This window comes from Grammomys surdaster, unplaced genomic scaffold (genome assembly GCF_004785775.1).
Source record: "Grammomys surdaster isolate TR1022 unplaced genomic scaffold, NIH_TR_1.0 166, whole genome shotgun sequence".
Classification (NCBI taxonomy): Eukaryota; Metazoa; Chordata; class Mammalia; order Rodentia; family Muridae; genus Grammomys; species Grammomys surdaster.
Window position 1 is genome coordinate 9,095,722 of NW_021604614.1, and position 17,223 is coordinate 9,112,944.

At 47.4% G+C, this 17,223-nt stretch overlaps 1 protein-coding gene across 1 annotated transcript in view; it reads right to left on the reverse strand.

The window, feature by feature from the left end:
* Glt1d1 (glycosyltransferase 1 domain containing 1) overlaps positions 1–17,223 on the reverse strand; it is a 76,864-nt gene that overhangs the window by 13,264 nt on the left and 46,377 nt on the right. Inside the window, exons 9-11 of the mRNA XM_028766091.1 lie at positions 7,236–7,279; positions 6,200–6,320; positions 3,014–3,112 (exon numbers count right to left, since the gene is read on the reverse strand). Of these exons, the coding sequence (XP_028621924.1) occupies positions 3,014–3,112; positions 6,200–6,320; positions 7,236–7,279 (264 nt within the window). The remainder of the gene's footprint in view (positions 1–3,013; positions 3,113–6,199; positions 6,321–7,235; positions 7,280–17,223) is intronic.

Sequence of the window (17,223 nt, forward strand, 5' to 3'; positions counted from 1 at the left end):
AGAGAGAGAGAGAGAGAGAGAGAGAGAGAGAGAGAGAGAGAGAGAGAGAGTCAGAGAGAGAGACAGAGAGAGAGACAGAGTGAGAGACAGAGAGAGTTGAACACAGCATATCATTTATAAACATTAGCCACCACCACCATTAGTGTCCCCCAATTTATTTCTCTACAGTTGTTTAAAGAGCCAAAAGAAAACCTTCGAGCAGATCAGCTTGGGCCGCCCTTGAAGAACCCAACCCTGACAGAATATGAATTCACAGAGTCTATTAAATGTCATATAGATCTTAATTTCGAAGCTATAAAACTAAGCTATAAAAACACCTAGGAAAGTCACTGGACTCCTTCCTTCTTCTTAAATGGAGAAATAACCAGATTGTTGAGGTAATGAGAAATCAATGCTGAGCGGGTCCGGGAAGCTTCGTTTAAATTGAAATTTTCCAGAGGTGAAGTGTACAAAGCCAGAGATTACTCTGTCCCTACAGTGAAATGTGTTTAGTCATCAACTTTTAAGATAAAAAAATAATAGACATAGGCATAGGTCTAGGATATAAATATAGAGATATATTATATAGATACGTGTATAGATATCCGTCTACATTAGATATAGAGAGAGATTACATATAGACAGACCTAGAGATAGATAAATGGAGAGATGCATACAGATACAGACATAGACGTAGATGTGGAAAGAGATGTAGAGATGTAATTGTAGATTATTCAGTTGCCTGTACTTATAAGACCCCCAAACAAATGCCCCGTGCTACTCAGTTTTTGTCACCTGGGGAGAGGAAACCTCAATAAAAGAACTTTCTCTATCTGATTGTCCTGTGGGTTTCCCTGTGAAGAATTTTCTTGGTTATTGATTGATGTAGGGGAGTGCTGCCCACTATGGGCGGTACCACTCCTAGGCAGTCCTGGGTTGTATAAGAAAGCAGGCTGAGCAAACCAGCAAGCAGTGCCCCTGCTCCTGCTCGAGTTATCGCCCTGAATTCCCAAAATGATGGACTGTGACCCGGATGTGTAAGCCACATAAGACCTTTTCCTCCCCAAGTTGCTTTTGGTCATGGCATTCCCCACAGCAATAGAAAACTAATACAACCCTTTCCTTCCAGATTCTTTTCTATACTCTTGTCACGGTGGGGGTTGGGGGGTGAGTGTATAGGTTCTGGCTTTTATCATTCAAGGTCAAAGAACAAAGGCTGAGGGGCAGGTGCTGTCTCAGGTGCTAGAGAACCACATACTACAGAGGCCCAAATCCTGAAAATGGGCAGGCACCAACTCTCCACTGGGGTTGAGCTGGCCAAAGGGGACCAGGGGAGAAGGTTGGAGACAGAAAAATGGCAACAAATAGACAAATAAAGGCTGAGCACACCCTGTACCTCACAGCTGTCACCAAGGATAAACTTGAACTTCTCATCCTCCCAAGTACTAGATTTATAGTCACATACTGCCATGTCTAGTTTCAGGCAATGCTGGTGCCTGAACCCAGAGCTTCATGTGTGCTAGACTGGCACTCTACCAACTGAGGCTTATCCCAGCATCTAAAATGGTCCTCTTTCTAGTGGCCAATACAGTCACGTTCTTCAGTCTCCACATCCAGGCAAGCTGCATGATCTACAGGTTTCTTCCCTCCTCCTCCTCATCTTCCTCTTCCTCTTCCTTCTCTTCCTCCTCCTCCTTCTCCTCCTCCTCTTCCTCCCTGACATGGAACCTGAATGAATTCAATGTTTATAGTCCGCAAACCAAGACCCCCTTTCTTTGCTGACTGTCCACTGGGCTCCCAGACTCTGCCCACCATTCCTGGCTGTGCACCCCACCCCCTTGCACAGGTCTTACCACCCCTCCTCCCCCAATCTCTCTGAACACTTACGTCTTTTATCTCCAGCCCTACATGGGGAAAACCAGGTTTCTTTATGTTCTCAATTAAGGAATAGCAGCTAATGCAGAATGGGTAACTATATTTAGCTTGACTTCAAAGAGCGTTTATGCTTACCCATTATTTATGTGCTATGCATTGCATATACATATTTTAGCTCCCAAAGCCGGTGGTCTGACAGGACGGTTCTTCTTAATAAATGAAGTGCTGGTTCTCATACATATTTGAATGCATATTTGAAACTGCTCGTGCTTTCGCTGCATCCCAAGTCTAAGTTCCATGGTTGATTAAAGCAATGCCAGCCCGGAGTTCCTTAAAGCTTGCGTTATTTGTTTTTAGAGCAACGTATCCCAGCATACACTGCGTATGTGCCACATCCGTGTCTCGCGCACTATTTCGGAGTGTGAAGAATTGCAACTCTTCCCGCACAGAACCAGGAAGGGCTGTTGTTCTAAACATCCTTCGGTAAAGCCAACGTGAAGGCGGTGGGTCCAAACACATTTTTTGAATAAGTTCTAAGTTCCGTAGTGACTGGGGTGGGGAGTTTGGGCTGTCTCTGGGGACTCAGGGGCTGGGACTCACCTGAGAGGACCTGAACATGAGAGAGGCAGGGAGCTGTGCCACCAGCCCCTAGAATACACTGTGTCACAAAGCATCAGGTAGCTAGAGGACCTTCTCTTCTACTCCACTCTGCCCCGCCAGACAACTACTTAGGAGAATACTAGCCGGCAAAGTCCTTATGTGTTTGTTTTCTGTTTGTTTCTGTGGGGTTAGTTACGTTTTGTTTAGTTTTAGACAAGGTCTCACGTAGGCTAGTCCCGAACTAGCTATATAGCAGAGGTTGGCCTTAAACTTCTGATCCTCCTGCTTTTACCACCTGAATGCTCTGTGACAGACAGGTGTACACCACCATGCCTGGTTTATGCATGCCAGGCAAATGTTCAGCCAGCTGAGCTAAAATCCTCAGGTCAGAAGTACCCTGGAAGTCTCCAGGATGAGAACAGAAGCCCACAGAGCATGCTGGACAGCTCTACCTCCGCCAGGAGCTGGGAGGCTTATAAGAACCCCCAATTCACCGATGTTCTTCACACAGACAGAACTCACACCAATAAGGCAAACACGGGGAAAGGTCTCTCTTTACCTGAGGGTTTGAAAACAGCAGTCCCGTGACTCCGTGCTCTACCACAGCCGAATTCCCAGGGATGTTCCTGGCTAGCACGGGAACTTCCAAATCCATTGCCTGTGAAGACGGGAGGAGCGAGGATGAGGATAGCATCTAAGAACCAGGCAACGGGGCCGGAAGATGGCTTAGGTGGTAAAGTGCTTGCTCTGCAAGCATCAAGACCTGAGTCCAATCTCCTGGGACTCCTGGACAAAAACCTAACCAGGCACGGTGGTGCATACCTGTCTTCTCAATACTAGGGATGCGGTGGCAGGGACCAAGTCAGGGGGCTCCCTGGGACTTACTGGCCTGCCAGTCTAGCCTACTTATCAGGCTCCGGGTTGTGAAAGACCCTGTCTCAAAAACGAAGGTGGATGGCTGAAGAGATGGCTCAGGGGTCAAGCGTGCTGGCTGCTCTTGCAGAGGATTATAGAGTTTGGTTCCCAGCACCCAAGCTGAATAACAATTCAGAATCGTCCATGACTCTAGATCCAGGGGCTCCAGTGCCCTCTCCAGGCCACCATGGACACTCCCACACATGTGCACATACTCCTACATACGTGCACATTCCCCCACACAGACACGCACCAGCATACACAATTTAAAATGAAAATAAATCTTTTTTAAAAAATGGCAAATTCTGAGCACAGACAAGCTCCAAGAATATGTGAACACATTGAAAAGTTGGTTCTGATAGCGCTGTAGCTGGCAAAGGCCCGCGCTAGACAGTGTTTGGAAATAGGCCTGCCTGCGTTCAGAGCAAATTCACAGTGCAAGCCGGGGAAAGACAGAGGAGGGGCCGAGCCCGGCACCAGGGGACAGACACATGAAATGTCAGGACACAAGATACATAGCTTCCCTTTACCAAAACAGACTCACCTGGCCCCCCTAGACTAGATCAGCCTCCTCTTATGGGATGGACAGAACCTCTCTTTCATGGTCTCTAATATCCCTGTGGCCAGCCCCCACCCTTATTAGAGCTGCCTGGGGTTTATAGAAAGTCTGGGGTGGGGATGGGGCGGTGAAACAAAGTTTCTCTGTACGTCAGCTGTCCTGGAACTCACTCTGTAGACCAGGCTAGCCTCAAACTCAGAGATTCACCTGCCTCTGCCTCCACAGTGCTAGGATTAAAGGTGTGTACCACACAATGCCTGCCTGAAACAGTCTTTTTTTCCCACTGCATGAGCAACACAGCTGCTGGAACCTGCACTCCATAAAAAAAAAAAGAACAGCCGAGCTTTAGGAATACACAGATCGCCTGCGGGCATGGCTTGTGACGCCTGCAGCCAGGCGGTCCTGGGTCAGACTGCCCTATCTCTATTCTCTCGAAGAAGGACTTGCTGTGACTTTGTGACATGGCTGACCGTTCTGAGTGACCACTGCTAGTATGGGAGAACGACTCGATCTGAAGGTGTTCATACAAACTCACAGAACTGAGCCGGAGAGTGGTTTGGGTGAGGTTGGCCAGTGGCCGGCAGGATATTTCTTCTACGCAAAGACCACCCAGCCCCTGACAAAATTCCTCACCTCCGGCAGCTTCGACATCCCAAATAAATGCCCTTAGCAAGTCTTTCTAGTTCTGACACTTGAAAAAAATTAGCTTCGGCTTTTCAAAAGAATAAGGAATGGTCCTGCCCCATGCCCCCACATAAAATCAATCTCTCTCTATCTCACAACACCCCCCCCCAACATATACACACTTTGGCCCCCAAATGGCACAAGTGTTTTAAAATTCTCTTACAGGGTCCTTCAAGGTTCTCAGACCACTAGAGCTAGTGTGACCGGCTATGGTCAAGCGTGTTCCTTCCTGCTCTCAGCTTTAGATCTTCCACCGGGGTCCCAGAACCTAAGCCAGAGGTTTTGTCTGCATGTTGACTACCCTTATGTTGGTGTTCCGAACAGGAAAACTGGGACTATGGAGGCAGCCCTTTATACCCATTGTGTGTGAAAGGGTACATGTGGATGTGTAGAAGAGAGAGGAAAACTTGGAGTGGCCTCCTCAGAAACTGTCCATCTCGTTGTTTAAGACAGGGTCTCTCACTGGCCTGGAGTCCACAGACTCTATTAGGCTGAATGTCCAGCGTGCCCCAGGGGTCCGCCTGTCTCCCCTCTAAGCCTTCTCTATCCCTGGGATTACACTCACAAAGCAACTGTGCCTGGCTTTTCCCGTGGGTCCTGGGCATTAGACTCAGCACAGCAAGCACTGAACTGACTGAACCATCTCTCCATTTCCCTCCTTTAAGGTAATTCTGTTGGGTGGGGGGTGAGGATGGAGTATTGCAAATCCACAGTATGTTTGAATGGGAAAGGCCTGGCGGGCTTTTAGCAACAATCACCCAGTTGCTGTGCATCCGCCTGACATTTGCCCTTGACATGTTTTCAGTGAGAAGTGGGTATTTTAGCCAATGGGCATTTGTACTTGCCTTCTCAAGACAGCAGATTCAGAAAGGTTAAAAGTTCACTTCCTGGACCAGTGAGGGGGTGTGTGATCTGTGATTAACACACTGGCCATCTGAAAGGGATTCTGAAGAGGCACGCTTACCACTCCCCCTAAAATCAACTTCATTCAGAGCCCGTCTCCCAAAGGTTATTTTGCCTTCTCAAAGGAAGGCCACATCGACACTTCAAGAGCATCAGAATTGCCAACAGCTGCCTTTCCTATGAGGCAAACCGAGGGCCACAGCAGTTACTCCACAGAGAAAGCTGGGCGTGCTGCTCATGAAACCACTCAGCCGACTTTAGGCCCTTGACCTGAATTTGTGGAGGGGAGTATGTATTTACATACAGAAGAACAATTGGGCACCTTCTCTACACTGGTCTGAAAGTTAGTTGCTGGGGTGACAAACTGCCCCAGTGACTGGGGCTAAGCACCCAACCAAGGCTGATAGCTATCACAGAGCACAGGTAGAGCTGGCTTCTTTGCCAGACACAAAGATGACACAAGGCCACATCATGCACTTTCAGACCAATGGATGCAAATTCACGTTTGCTCCAGGGTATCTAGACACCGCTCTTCTGGTATCCACTGGCAACTGCACTCACTTGTATGTACACCCACACAGACACATGTACATACGTGTGACTTAAACTCTTTAAATAAATCTTTTTAAAGAAAAATGGAGAAGAGCAAGAACAATCTGGTTCCACATCCTGAGCTGCTGTTACCTCCAAGATGGCGGCCGACATGCCCTCGGAGACTGAGCTGTTGACCAGCGCAAAGCAGCTCTTCACCACCGCATGCAGATCTTCCTGGCACATCTCTCGGATCAGCCGCACCCCTGCAGCCCTGAAAAGGACAGAGGAGAGGTAACATGGCTGTTCCAGCCCTCCTCTTAATCCCATTCAATTTTATGTGAACAGTTAAGACCCAATTTGTACATCGAGCGAAGCTGGGTCCCTTGTTCCTGCCAGGAAAAAAAAATTTTCAATCTAGACAGATACAATGATCACTTATCTCCAAAGAGACTATAGCAGTCTGCGCCTTCATCAGCCAAACACAAGTAAGCTCCTTCATTCTTCCAAATCTTTGTTAAGATTTATTTATGAATATCAGTGTTTGACTGAATGCAGGTATGTGTACCATGTGACTGCATTACACACAGAGGCCAGAAGAGGGCATCCAGATCCCCTAGAACTAGAATTACAGGTGATTGTGAGCCATCATGTGGGTGCTGGGAATTGAACCTGGGTCCTCCGCAAGAGCAGTCAATGCTCTTAACCAACTGAGCCATCTCCAGTCCCCAAATGTTTATTATTTTAAATAATTGCATTTTTTCCCAGTGTCATCAGTATTAAAAAAAAAAAAAACAACTATCATCTTCAAGTGATCTTTGCTAAGTTAAGTTGAAGCATGCACCTAGGGCCTGTCACATAAGAGGCTTCTGATTCCAGTCCAGCCTGGGATATGCGGCAAGACCCTTAGGCAAAAACAAAGTGCTTTGCTCTGGCCTTTCCCCAGATGACTAGGGAGATAGAGTGTCTTGTACTTTGACTTCCTCCATTTATCGGCCTCTACCCTGGAGCCCAAAGCATGACCTTGAGAGATCACAGGGGATATTATAGGAGGCTACATTTGCAACCTGCTTAGAGCAGAGTCTGAGACGGGTAAGCTGGAACTCCTGAACCACTTGCCTTGCCATGCAGGATTCCTAGTGTGCATGATGCCACCTGCCTGAAGATGCCACCTGCCCGTCACTCTTACCTCCTCACCCGGTCTTTCACTTCCTTTGTAAATACTGGATCTACCTAGAAAAAGAGGAACAAGGAACACTTTTAAAAATCTGACCATCTGGCTGGCACATGGCTCAGCAGGTACAGACAGGCCCGTGCTACAAAAGCCTGAGGTCCTAGACTTGATCCCAGAAAGTCACATGGTTGAAGGTGATAACTGAGTCCCAAATGCATTGTCCTCTGCCTTCACATACGCACCATGGCATGTATACACACACATACATGCACATGCACATGCACACACACACACACATGTACACCATTCACTCACATGCACACACACACACACACACACACTTTTTTTTTTAAATCCGACTCTGCAGGTGGGACAGCATGGTACAGCAACTATCGTGCACAAAGGCCTAGGTTCAGTCCCCAACACTGCATAAACCAGGTGTGATAATGGAAAGCCCGTGACTTCAACACTTGGAAGGAAGCGAAAGGATAGTGATTTCAAGGCCATCTTCTTCTGCATCATGGCAAACTCCAGGCCAGCCTGGGATATGTGAAAGACTTTGTCTGGGGCTGGGGTAGGCTTGACCTAAATCTAAGTCCTCAGCACACAAATCCCAACAGGATCAAAGCCCAGCCAGTAGTTCCGAAAGGAAGAATATACGAGAAACAGAAGAACAGCCCAAGTCCAGCTGTTATACAAGGAAGATAGAATAGAAAAGAGAAGGGAGCGGGGGTCTATGTACGACACTCTCTATAAGTGTTAAGCCCAGAGAAACCCAAGGGCTTCAAAGGACAGTGGAAAGTGCCTACAGACAGGACAGTTTGACTGTCCAATCCCTCAGGGAAAGGCTTGCTTTCCTAAACGATGCAGATGGAATTTATCATAAAAAAAGAAATCAAGGGAATGAGTGGGCAGCCTTCATCAAAGCAGCCCACCTGCCTGAAGAAAACTGAAGTTTGTTTTTAGGCGTCTTCTCAAAAGCACAGTTTTAAAACCAAGGTCATGCCCCTAGGCTGATGAATAACAAAACGTGTTTATCCATGTGAGTAGTATTCAGACACCAAGAGAAAGGACTGCATTATGTAGTAACTTAGATGAATCCAGAAAACATTCTGCTAGGCTAGGCTCGGTGGTGCACACCTGTGATACGGTACTGGGGGTGGAGGCAAGTGGATCGGAAGTTCAAGGTCACACTTGGCTATATACAGAGTTCAAGGTCAGTTCCCTTCCATGAGGCGCAGGGGTCTCTCATGAATCTCCTTTCAACTCATCACAAGCTCTTCCTTCCCTAAGACATCCTGACAGGCTACATCTGAATGACTAACACCCGTCAGATGGGTCCCTCAGTGTCTCCCCCCACTTGACTTCTATTATCAGCCGTGAATACGATTTTCAAACCGTTGAAAAAGCTTTCTTCAACACAAAACTCTAGAGTCAGCAAGATAAAGATGGCTCCGTGGATAAATAAAGACGCTTGCCATCAAGCCTGACCTGAGCTGGAAATCCAGGACTCACATGCACCGTAGCACATCTGCCTCCTCTGAAATAAATAAGTAAATGAATGTAATTTAAAAAAAATTAGGGGCCAGCAATGGTAACATTCACCTTTAATTCCAATTTGGGGGGGGGTGCAAAGGCAAGTAGATCTCTCATAAGATCGAGGCCAGCCTAGTCTAAGTACTGAGTCATCCAGAGGTACACAATGAAATTGTGATTCGCCGGGCAGTGGTGGCGCACGCCTTTGATCCCAGCACTTGGGAGGCAAAGGCAGGTGGATTTCTGAGTTCGAGAGTTCGAGGCCAGCCTGGTCTACAGAGTGAGTTCCAGGGCAGCCAGGGCTACACAGAGAAACCCTGTCTCGAAAAACCCAAACCAAAAACCAAAACCAAAAACAAAAACAAAACAAAAAAAAAAAGAAATTGTGATTCAAGCAAAAAGAAAAAAAACATATTTTAGGAGGAATGGAGAGACAGCTCAATGGTATCTGCATGCACGCACACACACACAAATAAAAATATGAATACATATTTAAAACATTTTTTTTTTTAAAGCCTAGGCCTCACTTCAAAGACACAGCAAGGGTGTGAACCCAGCTCAGGAATTCAGGATGCTAGCAGCCCCTCCTGACGGTGGCTCCAGCCAGGCTGCAAAGAAAGTAGATTCAATTCCTGTTCTCATTTACACGTTGCCAATAGCCATCATGAATTACAAGCACGCTGGCTAGCTGAAAGCAAATGTCGGAACAGCTAGCTTTATAATGCCAGGTGATATAAAGCCTTTGTCTAGAAACTCTGTTCCACTTTCTTCTGACAGGAAGAGCTGTGCGGTGGGCCTTGAATCCTTCCAACTGCCTGCTCAAGGACTGATGGTCTTAGGTTTACTGACAGCCCTGGGGCCTCTACATGGCTGGAAATGTGTGGGGCTGTATTATATCAAAGAGGAATGCGTAAGAATTTGCAATTATCCCTAGGAAGATCTGTGCAGAGAGACGCTCATAGCTATGAACAACAAATTGCTACTGTTGTAACTGCTTTTAATTAATACTCAGTAGCCACCTAAGCCAGAAGAGCGTGTGCTAAGCCTTTTTTAAACTATTAACTTACTTATTAACAATGTTATCACTGAACACTTCTATCCAGGAGGACTCAAAGAGATTGTGTAACTTCAGCAGAGTCCCAGAGCAGGAAACAGATTGATTGAGCCAGTGTTCTAGTCTGGGCAGACTGGAAGCCAAGCTTCTCTTGGTTATGCTTAGTTTCATCAGATAACCCCTAGAAAGCTCAAGGGACAGAGGCTGGAGAGCTGGCCCAGTTGGTAAAGTGTTTGCCTTGTAAGCAGAAAGACCTGAGTTCAGTCCCCAGAACCCACATTTTAAAAATCTAGGTGTCAGGGATGGAGAGATGGCTTGGTGGTTAATAACAGCATGCTGCTCTTGTACAGGACCGGGTTCCCAACATCCACCCTGGGCAACTCAAACCTATCATCTGTAACTGCAGTTCTATGGGATCTGACACCATTGTCTGGCCTCTAGGAGCCCCTACACTCAAGTAGTGTGTGTATATGTATGTGTGTGTGTGTGTGTGTGTATGTTAATTTTCTACATGTTGATTTTTCTACATGTTAATTTTCACCTTAAAATTTTTACATGGCTTTGTTTCTGCCAGCCCATTCTCTTTTTGTATAGGTATATGAAATACATACACACACATACATACAAACATATATAGATATATGGAATCAGGCACATACATACATACAAAATAAATAATTTAAACAAGGTATTACAGAGCATGCTCATATTTCCAGCTTGAGGGAAGGGAGTGGAGGACGTTAGACCCTTCCTGGAGAGCCAGATAGTAGCCAAATTTGTGAGCCCTGCAACAGTGACAGGCCCTGTCTCAAAACAACAGCCAAAAAGGTAGATGGTCTGCCACAGAAAATGCACCCATGTGCCGTGAGCTCATGCACACATGCACACACGGACACACGCACAAGCTGTAAAAGCCCATGAAGTCCCTGCTACCTTCCCAGTCTCCAGGAGTCATCATCCTCCAGGTTGCAGCTGGCACCCTGTCTCTGAAACGCTTTCACTCTCCCCGAGAATCCTGGCCAAAAGCAACACATCCCACCAAACTATCCTGCCTGCTCCCAGCCACCCCCAGGGTCACCATCTTTAATAGCTCTCTGCCTTTCTTTCTGCTGCACCTTGGTCTCCTTCCCTGGCTCGCTCGCAGTGACTAGAATAGTCCTGGGCATGAGAACTCCCTTTTGACTTCCCACTCCTGAGGCCTCAAGCTCAAATTATTAAGCAGCCAGAGACCGGCATAACCCTAGCATATTACAATGTAAAAGTCAACCCTCTAATGGAAGATCCCTTCTGGACTGGCAAGATGGCTCAATGGGCAAAGGTGCTTTTGCCCAAGCACAATGATCTAAGTTTGTTCCCAGGGATACACCATCCCCCAGAGAACCGATTCCTGCAAGTTGTCCTTTGATCTCTAGACACCTGCATCATGCCATGCACGTGGCGTGCCTTTCCTTCTACATGTTAATTTTCACCTTACGTTTTACATGGCTTTGTTTCTGCCAGCCCATTCTTTTTGTCTTTATCAGCATGCACTGGCTCTCAAGATGAACTGTCTGGGGAAAGACAATTTGTCAAGGATACAAGTCGGCTGGAATGCAAAGCTAAGGAGTGAAGAGCGAGTCGTAGGATGAAACTACAATCGACGCCGGCTTTCTCTGGGTTTACTTTCCACATCGGTTCACTTTCAAATCTCTTAGTGAAGCCGAGTGGAACAAAACACAAGATAAAGAGGAAAGGAGGCGTGGATGTTTTTATTTAATGAAATTTTTAAAGGAGGGAAGAGAAAAAAGCTTTGAAAGCGGTAAGAGCAAAATTCTCATTTCCTCCTTCCAAGCTTGTTTATCTCCTAACAAAAGATATTGTTTCAACTCTAGGGCTTAGGGGAAATAATCTTTGCTATAAGAAGTTGCTGGGAGAAGTCATTAGGCTGTCAAGCCCAAAGCAAATGTTTCTCCGCCCCCCACACACACACACACTCCAGCACGCCTCATCAAAGAGCTGGAGAAGGTACCGTACAAGATGCCCCGTGAGCAGGAACATGTGCTTTTCTCAAACAGAGGAACTGAGAGATCAAAGGAGCATGCATAGAAAACCCAAGCTGAACTCAGAGCATCCTGCAGCTAGAACAGGATCCCGGCAGTCAGAGTAGGAAAGGGAACATTGGCTTTAATGGTCCCTTGTGCTTCCTGTATTCCCAGGACACTCCCCCCAAGGACAGAAAGTGTTCGCTTTCACTGATAGCGAACCAGGAAGCAGGTACAACTGTCTTCATCATTCCTACTTTGCAGATGGGAAAACTGAGGCACGTAGTTACGTCAAGGGCAGTCAGTTAACTATCACCAGAGTCAATGAAAAGCCACATGACCCAGCTTTTCTGGCCCAGAGAGGGGGCAGAGTTAACTGACAGGCTATCAGGTAATGGTAGTGAGACCTCAGCAGGCGGGCGGCAGGCACCCACGTGCTGCATATCTATAATGCAGGTCGAACGCTCATACACGTAAAATAAATCTTGTAAACAAAATGTGTGCATACATAGCCAGTTTGGGATTTGGTTGTCGTGGCTATTGCTATATTCGGTTCAGCCCTGCATTTCAGCCCACCTGCTCCTGGCTCATCCTCGATTCTCCCTACTGAACAGGGTCTGGTGAGTGGCCTCAGAGGACGGTTCTCTCCCTATTAAAGGACACCCTGACACCCTCTTCCTGAACCTGGAACAACAGCAGGTCTTAGAGGCAACGTGGAAGGGACTCTTTTTTTTTTTTTTTTTTATCTCAGGCACCCAGCCTTGAGTGACACTTGTCCCTGTGAGCTATTTCATGCTCGTTCATTGCTCCAGTCACTTCCATGTCTTCTGTGATTTCTTCATTGAGCTCTTAAGATGTCCTCTGGCAGGCTTTGGGCTGGGAACTTTTTTTTTTTTTTTCGATGCCCTCAGCTGAGGTATGTCAGGGAGCCTACACAGTGTCTTCACCAGAGACTAACACATAAAAGGGACTCCTGGAAGGAAACAGAGGTGGTCGCTGCTGAACACCACAGTGATTCCGCGATAAGTGCCGGACTCTGCTTCACTGGTCATGATCTAGCCAAGTCGATACAATTTTGCAACAAACCATAGGACATGACCTGGAAAAGCTACGGAAGCCTGCTAAGCATCCCACGTACACCTTAAGTGCTATGAGACTTGAGCTCTGCAGAGAGCAAGAAGTGGACTAGAAGAAAGTGCGCTCATATCAGGGTCCAGCCTGGAAGATTTGGGAGGGTGGGGGTGGGTATGAGTACACTGCATGTTTTGGCCATTAAAAGAAGAATTTTAATGTTGTCCTGGCACATGGACTCTTGGCAAACCCACATGAGTCATCAGCCCGTGAGTCCTTGATACTGCAGCAAATACTCAAAGTCAAGTACAAAGTGGCTTAAGTCTCCTCCTGTTTCCAGGCTGAGAGAGATTGATCTGCCTCCATCAGATTGGCACGTGGGCAAGTCTGTGGGGCATTTTCTTGATTGTTGATTGATGTGGGGAGGGCCCAGCCCACTGTGGGCGGTGTCATCCCTTAGGTGGGTGGTCCTGGGTTGTTAAGAAAATACACTGAGCAAGTCCGGAAGCAGCAAGTCGCGTTCCTCCGTGGCCCCTGCTTCAGTTTCTGCACCATTAGAGGTTAGAGTTCCTGCCCTAGCTCCCCATCCTGACGGACTGTGTGAACTGGGAGCCAAATGAACCCTTTCCCCCATCTAAGTTGATTTTCGTTATGGTACTCATTCCAGCAACAGAAAACAAACGAGGGATGGAATCAGAGAGCTGCATCTTGCCGACCATATTGTGAAGGGATTTGGGTGCTTTGGGCTGAAGGAGCCGTTGAGTACTGATGGTTTGCTGGGCTGCCGTTGTGAGAGACCGGAGGATAATGCTGAGAGCACCGTACAAGATGGAGACCCAGCTTACAGGTACCTGAGGAGAGGTGGAGAGTCTCTCAGAAACTCTAGCAGGACCATTCCTTCTCGTTGAGGCTTTAAAATTGCAAGTCTCTGGTTCCTGGTTCTCTGGGACAGAAAAGTCAGCTGTGATTTATTCTGGAAACACATCTTCTAGAAGGTGGGGGCGGCACTCAGAAGCTGTAGTCCAGGAGGCCACGGCTGGGGGGAAGGGGGAAGCAAGGCGGGGAGCTGTCAGTCAAACTCAGTAAGGTGTGGAGATCTCCCTTGCGGTCCTGGTTTGAGGGTGTAGGGGACTTAAGAGAACAACCTGTGGCAGTACTGGAGTCCCTTCAGAGACGTCAGAAGGCCATTGGTAGAAGTATAGCCTCAGCTGTAATAGAGGCTTTAGGCTTGAAGGGATCATGGAGAGAATCCGAGGCTTGATGCCATAAGGCAGGGTCAGAATCCCTAAAACGTCATTCCTCAACCTGTGGGTCATGACTACCTTTGGGGGGGGGGCATCTAATGACTCTTTTCACAGGGGTCCCTTATAACCATTGGAAAACAGATATTTACATTATGGTTCATAACAGTAGGAAAATGACAGTTATGAAGCAACAATGGAAATGACGTTATGGTTGGGAGGGGGGTTCGCCACACCATAGGGAGCTGTTTTAAAGGGTCACAGCCCTAAAACAAGAGACCAGAAAGAAAAGATTGGTGAAGGTACAGCCTCAGTTGTGGTGACCTCAGGACTGAGGGGTTCAGAGCAAGAGGGAGGGGGAGGGAGAGGGAGAAAGAAAGGGAGACAGACAGACAGACAGACAGACAAACTGAGGCTAGGCAGTGAGAGAGACCACCAGTAAGGGTGAAGCCTTAGATGCAGGAGAGAGCCCAGAATATTGAAGATGCCAGACAACGGAGTCACTCAGAGACACTGAGAGACAGTGGGGCAGGTGTGGGGTGGAGCTCACCCGAGTATGCAGGACAGGCCATCTGGCTGCAGTGACAGAACCTAGAGCTGAGACTGGCTAAGCCACTTAGAGCATACTTCACAAGGGTCCCAGATGATGGACGATGAACTGTTTACAGTGTTGGAGTTGGATTTTTTCTCTGCCCTGATGCTAACTGTGCCCTGGGTCCTCTCGCCTAAAATGACAAGTGCGTAACTTATTTGGAATTTGGTAGAAAGCCACAGCTAAGAGGCTTAGATATTTTTAAAGAGACTTTGAACTTTTAAAGTGTTGGAATTATTTTTTAAAGACCGTGGGGCTTCTAGTGTCTGTTCTAGTGTGCGTTATATCATGAGGTTAACACGAGATCTCGTGTCACTGCGGCCTCTGACATGGCTGCACGGTTTTTGTATGTGTGTATAAGGTATATTTTAAATCCTTTCTATAAGTCTGTCCACACATACTGTGGGACAACATTTGGGAATTGGTTCTCTCCTTCCATGATGTGGATTCCTGGGATTGAACTTGGGCACTCAGGCTTAACAGCAAGCCCCTTTACCCACTGAGCCGTTTTACCAGCACCTCCTGTCTTGTTTGTCTTTATTACCATCTTCTTGCCTCATTCTAAGAGGTGAACACGATTATTCCTAAAGTCTGGGAGAATGCAGAGAACAGCTGTGCATGCTGGGAAAGTCCATTGGGAACTAAAATTAGACAAGTAGCTAGGAAATCAGAGTCTAAGTATATCCGAGAAATGATATAAAGCAGTCACTAGACTCTCAGGACGTGTATCTGAAGGAGTGAGTGAACATGAGGCTAGCCGCTCGATGAATGACATGATAAAGAATCTGTTTCCCTCCGGTTAAAGCATTTCCTCCTGGGTAGAGGCTTAGGAGAGACACAAGAAAGCCACTAGACTCACTGGGCCTCCTGAGGTCACAGAAGCAGGGAAACAGTTGCTGGGGAAGAGGGGACTCTTCAGTAGAGCTGCCTACAAGTTGGGCAGGAAGCCCCAGGGATGTATCATCACCCAGGCTGGGGGGGTAGGGGTGGGGTTGATGATGTATCTAGCTGCCTTTAAGTCCTCCATGCTCCTGTCACCAATAATCTCATTGGGTCACCAAGATGGATTTGTATACATTCGTTTCCTTGGTCTCTGTCAGGGTGTCTGTTAGCAAACACTCCCACCTTGCCTATTACCATCTGGCCAAACAAAACAAAGCTGTCGGTGGGAGGGGTGGCTCATACTGCGCACGTAAGAATTCCACTCAACTCCACAGATGATGTCTCTGTCTCAGCTCACCTGGGTACGGCTTCGATGTATTGTCACTTGGGTGACCTACCAACTTAGCAAGGAGTCACAGAGGTGAGAGGCCAGGATCAGGGCATTAGCCGGCCGGGTGTCCCCTGAGATGTGCTTATGAGTTCATAGGTGGCGAACCTCTTGCTGTGTCCACACACAATGAAAAAGGCAAAGCGGCTCTCTGGGGCTCCTTTTATACTGGGCCTTGATCACATTGATGAGGGTTCCCTCCATCCCCTGGATCCAGGCACCTCCCAGAGGCCTCAGCCTGTTACATTGCAAGAAAGGATTTCAGCAGAGGAGTTTAAAGGGAACAGACAACACACACAGTGGAAAGCCTAGAACGGAAGCCACGTGAAGAGTGGTCATGGCCATGAGGCTAGGAGCACAGAGTACACTTTGTTTTCCAAACTGCTTGGGGCGAACAAACAAAAGGCCACATTCATGAGGTGTGGTCTCAGCACTGAGGAGGGACTAGAAGATACCACAGATGTCTGCTCCCCATGCTTCTTGCAAGAGTCAACACAGGGTAGAGAGGGGCAGTTTCCCCAGCAAGAGCTACCACGTGTCAAACTTGGTGGGGGAGTTAGGGGTGGGGGGTGTCTTGTTCCCAACAGCAAAGTCCTTAAACAGTGGCCAGCAGCGTGATCTTACTCTGGGTTCAGGATCGCTTCTGCATCCACAGTTTGAAATATTTTGGACCATTCATAGAGTTTGGCTTATGCGGTGACTTAGATAAACTTTTGTCTTTTATGTTTTAAAATAAGTTGCTCTTCATATGACCCACTGGCTTTCCCATAAGAATTATCTAAATTATCCTTTGCAGTAGTAAATTAGTTTGAATTAATTGTAATCGTTACAGTAAATCAGCCATAAAAGAGATCAGAAGATATAATCTTTAACGTTGGCCTGAACTCTCTCCGTCTCCCTCTCTCCCTCTCCCTCTCCCTCTCCCCATCTCTCTTTCTTCCTCTCCCTCTCTCCCTCCCTCCCTCTCCCTCTCTCCATCCCTCTCTCTCTCCCTCTCTTTCTCTCCCTCTCCTTTCTCTTCCTCTCTCTCCCTCTCTCCCTCTATCTCTCTCTCTTTTCCTCTCTCCCTCCCTCTCTTTCCCTCTTTCCCTCCCTCTTCCTCTCTCTTTCTCCCTCCCTCTCCACCTCTCTCCCCCTTTTCCCTCTCTCTGCCTCTCCCTCCTTCTTCCTGTCTCTCTCTCTCTCTCTCTCTCTCTCTCTCTCTCTCTCTCTCTCTCT